Source organism: Trypanosoma cruzi, genomic scaffold (assembly GCF_000209065.1).
Source record: "Trypanosoma cruzi strain CL Brener 1047053517151 genomic scaffold, whole genome shotgun sequence".
Lineage (NCBI taxonomy): Eukaryota > Euglenozoa > Kinetoplastea > Trypanosomatida > Trypanosomatidae > Trypanosoma > Trypanosoma cruzi.
The window spans coordinates 75,914-77,959 of NW_001849561.1; the positions used below are offsets into that span (position 1 = coordinate 75,914).

Sequence of the window (2,046 nt, forward strand, 5' to 3'; positions counted from 1 at the left end):
ACCGCACGATCACTCAACAGCCAGAGGCCGATGTCCATGACGCACCGTCGGTTGGCGGTGTACTCGTGAATCTCCCGTATTGACGGCTTCTGCAGCATCATATCCAACTCATCGGGGGCCTCATGGCTCAAAAAGAAGACACCGTGATTTCTCAACCGGTCCACCTCCTCCCGAACGGCGTAGCAGACCACATCCGCTTCTTCTGGCGCGGGTGGAAGCGGTTGGTTGAGCAAAATAAGAACATCGCCGCAAGACACAAGTGTACGCAGGTGCGAAGGTGCCCGCCGCATCACCTCTTCGTAGAGCGGCATCTGCAAATCGAGGAGCGTCTGATCACACGTCTGCCCACGCGACCAGCGAAAGACAGGAACGGGCAGAAGCAGCTTCCCACACGGTCCATATGAGGGCAGCCGTCGGCTCTGTCCACCGCTATGAATTATGATCCGCTGCTCACGCAACAGCCACCCCTCAAAGTCGTCGTCGTCTTCTGTCGTCACACTGTCGTTTCGTTCCGATTGATAGCACCGCTCCAGTAACCAACTCGTTCCCCCACCGGAGCCGAGATGAGACCCTTTGGGATCACACGTAAAAAAAGTATTGTACAAATCTGAGTGAAGAAGGCGTTTAACGGCGCCGTGAGCCTCACACACAGAAAGTGGAACAGACAACAGCAGTCGCATTGCTGTGGTGTGGACAATATACACCAAGAGGGAGATGTGTACGACGAAGACTCCCTTCGTCCTCCTGTTAATATTATAAAATTGACACCCCCTTTCTTCTTCTTCTTCTTCTTCGGTGGATCAATCCAGCCGGTGGATTCCTCCTCCCTATTCTCCTTCTTTTGTGCAGTTCTATCGATTGGCCCCTGTCCACAAACACACACACACAAAAAAAAAAACAGCAGACACAGCAAGAACAGTAACACGTACGCTACCTGTGCCACAGCGTCAGAATCAGGAAGAAAAAGAACCATAAGAAACAGAAATGCAAAAAAAAAAAAAAAGTAGAAGAAAAAAGAATAAGATCGGGAAGGAAAGCGGAAAGATTGAGGAAAAGGCATTCAATTCCTTTCACAGGAATGCATGCATGTATCCAATTTAAGAAAAAAAATATATATATATATAAAGAAAGAGTGAAAAATTCCTTTTGAACTTCACTCCTCCTGCTACAAACCATAATGTCAGACAATGAAGAGGAGAGACACATACACATACACAGACAAAAAAAGTATGTGCTCTCAGACGCCAAGAGTGTTTTCTGCAATGGCCTACGACGTCAGGTACAGCACCAACAAGACAATGAGAAGAGCCGCAAGGTAGTCTGTGGTAATGCATAGCTGTTGGCTGTGAAACGCCTCCGCCTCCCGGGCCTCATCCATGTACTTCTGCACAAATGGTGGAGCATCTTTGTTGATGCATGCAAGTTTCTGATGTACAATGTGGTTCGTACGCTCCAGCATGGCGTGCATCATCTGCGGGGTGAGGGAAGAGAGCAGCAGACAGGCGGGGAAAAGTACAATCTGCATCAATGACATTGAGGCACGCCACACAACCACGTCTGTAGAAGACTTCTTCTCCATGACACTCATCCACTGCTGCTGCGTCTCTGTCTTGCGGGCAAGTTCTTTCATGAGTACCGGGATCATCTGCCATCGTGTGGGGTGGAGAAAAAAGCTAGAGAAGTAGTGAACCATCGTCAGCGTAAAGAGGGGAGTGATGCAGAGCGACTCCACAAGAGAGAAGTGACGCGCGTGCTGGGCATCAAACTTGCGTGGGATGTCGGCAATAAAGAGGTTGTGACCGGCAAGCATGTCGCCAAGAAACTCGCCTCCCCTGCGAGGGTACCAATGAAACCACCGCTGCAGAGAAGGTGGAATCTTCAGTCCTGACATCGACCGAAGCAATACACCTCGCGAAAGCATGTGTGTGTGTGCGACGCCGTGTGTCGTGTGATGCACAATTCACTGAACGTTAACTGGAGCCCGATATCCTGCGCCAATGCCACTGCGTGTGTCTCCGTCTACCTTGGATACACGGAGAAAGACGG

General features: G+C 50.1%; 2 protein-coding genes across 2 annotated transcripts, besides 4 other annotated features; both read right to left on the bottom strand.

Annotated features, from left to right (window-relative positions):
* Tc00.1047053511641.5 (fucose kinase, putative) lies at positions 1–680 on the bottom strand (the record flags this gene model as incomplete). The annotated part of the gene is made up of 1 exon (XM_797509.1): positions 1–680. A coding segment is annotated over one exon (680 nt), but the record flags the coding sequence as incomplete, so codon positions are not given.
* Positions 1–2,046: a sequence feature (areas not merged during assembly with more than two copies in the genome that could not be assigned to a particular haplotype).
* Positions 774–794: a microsatellite.
* Positions 959–1,024: a sequence feature (A-rich).
* Positions 1,095–1,126: a sequence feature (AT_rich).
* Positions 1,268–1,921, bottom strand: Tc00.1047053511641.10 (hypothetical protein, conserved; the record flags this gene model as incomplete). The annotated part of the gene is made up of 1 exon (XM_797508.1): positions 1,268–1,921. One exon carries the CDS (start codon positions 1,919–1,921, stop codon positions 1,268–1,270), a length of 654 nt encoding a protein of 217 aa, XP_802601.1.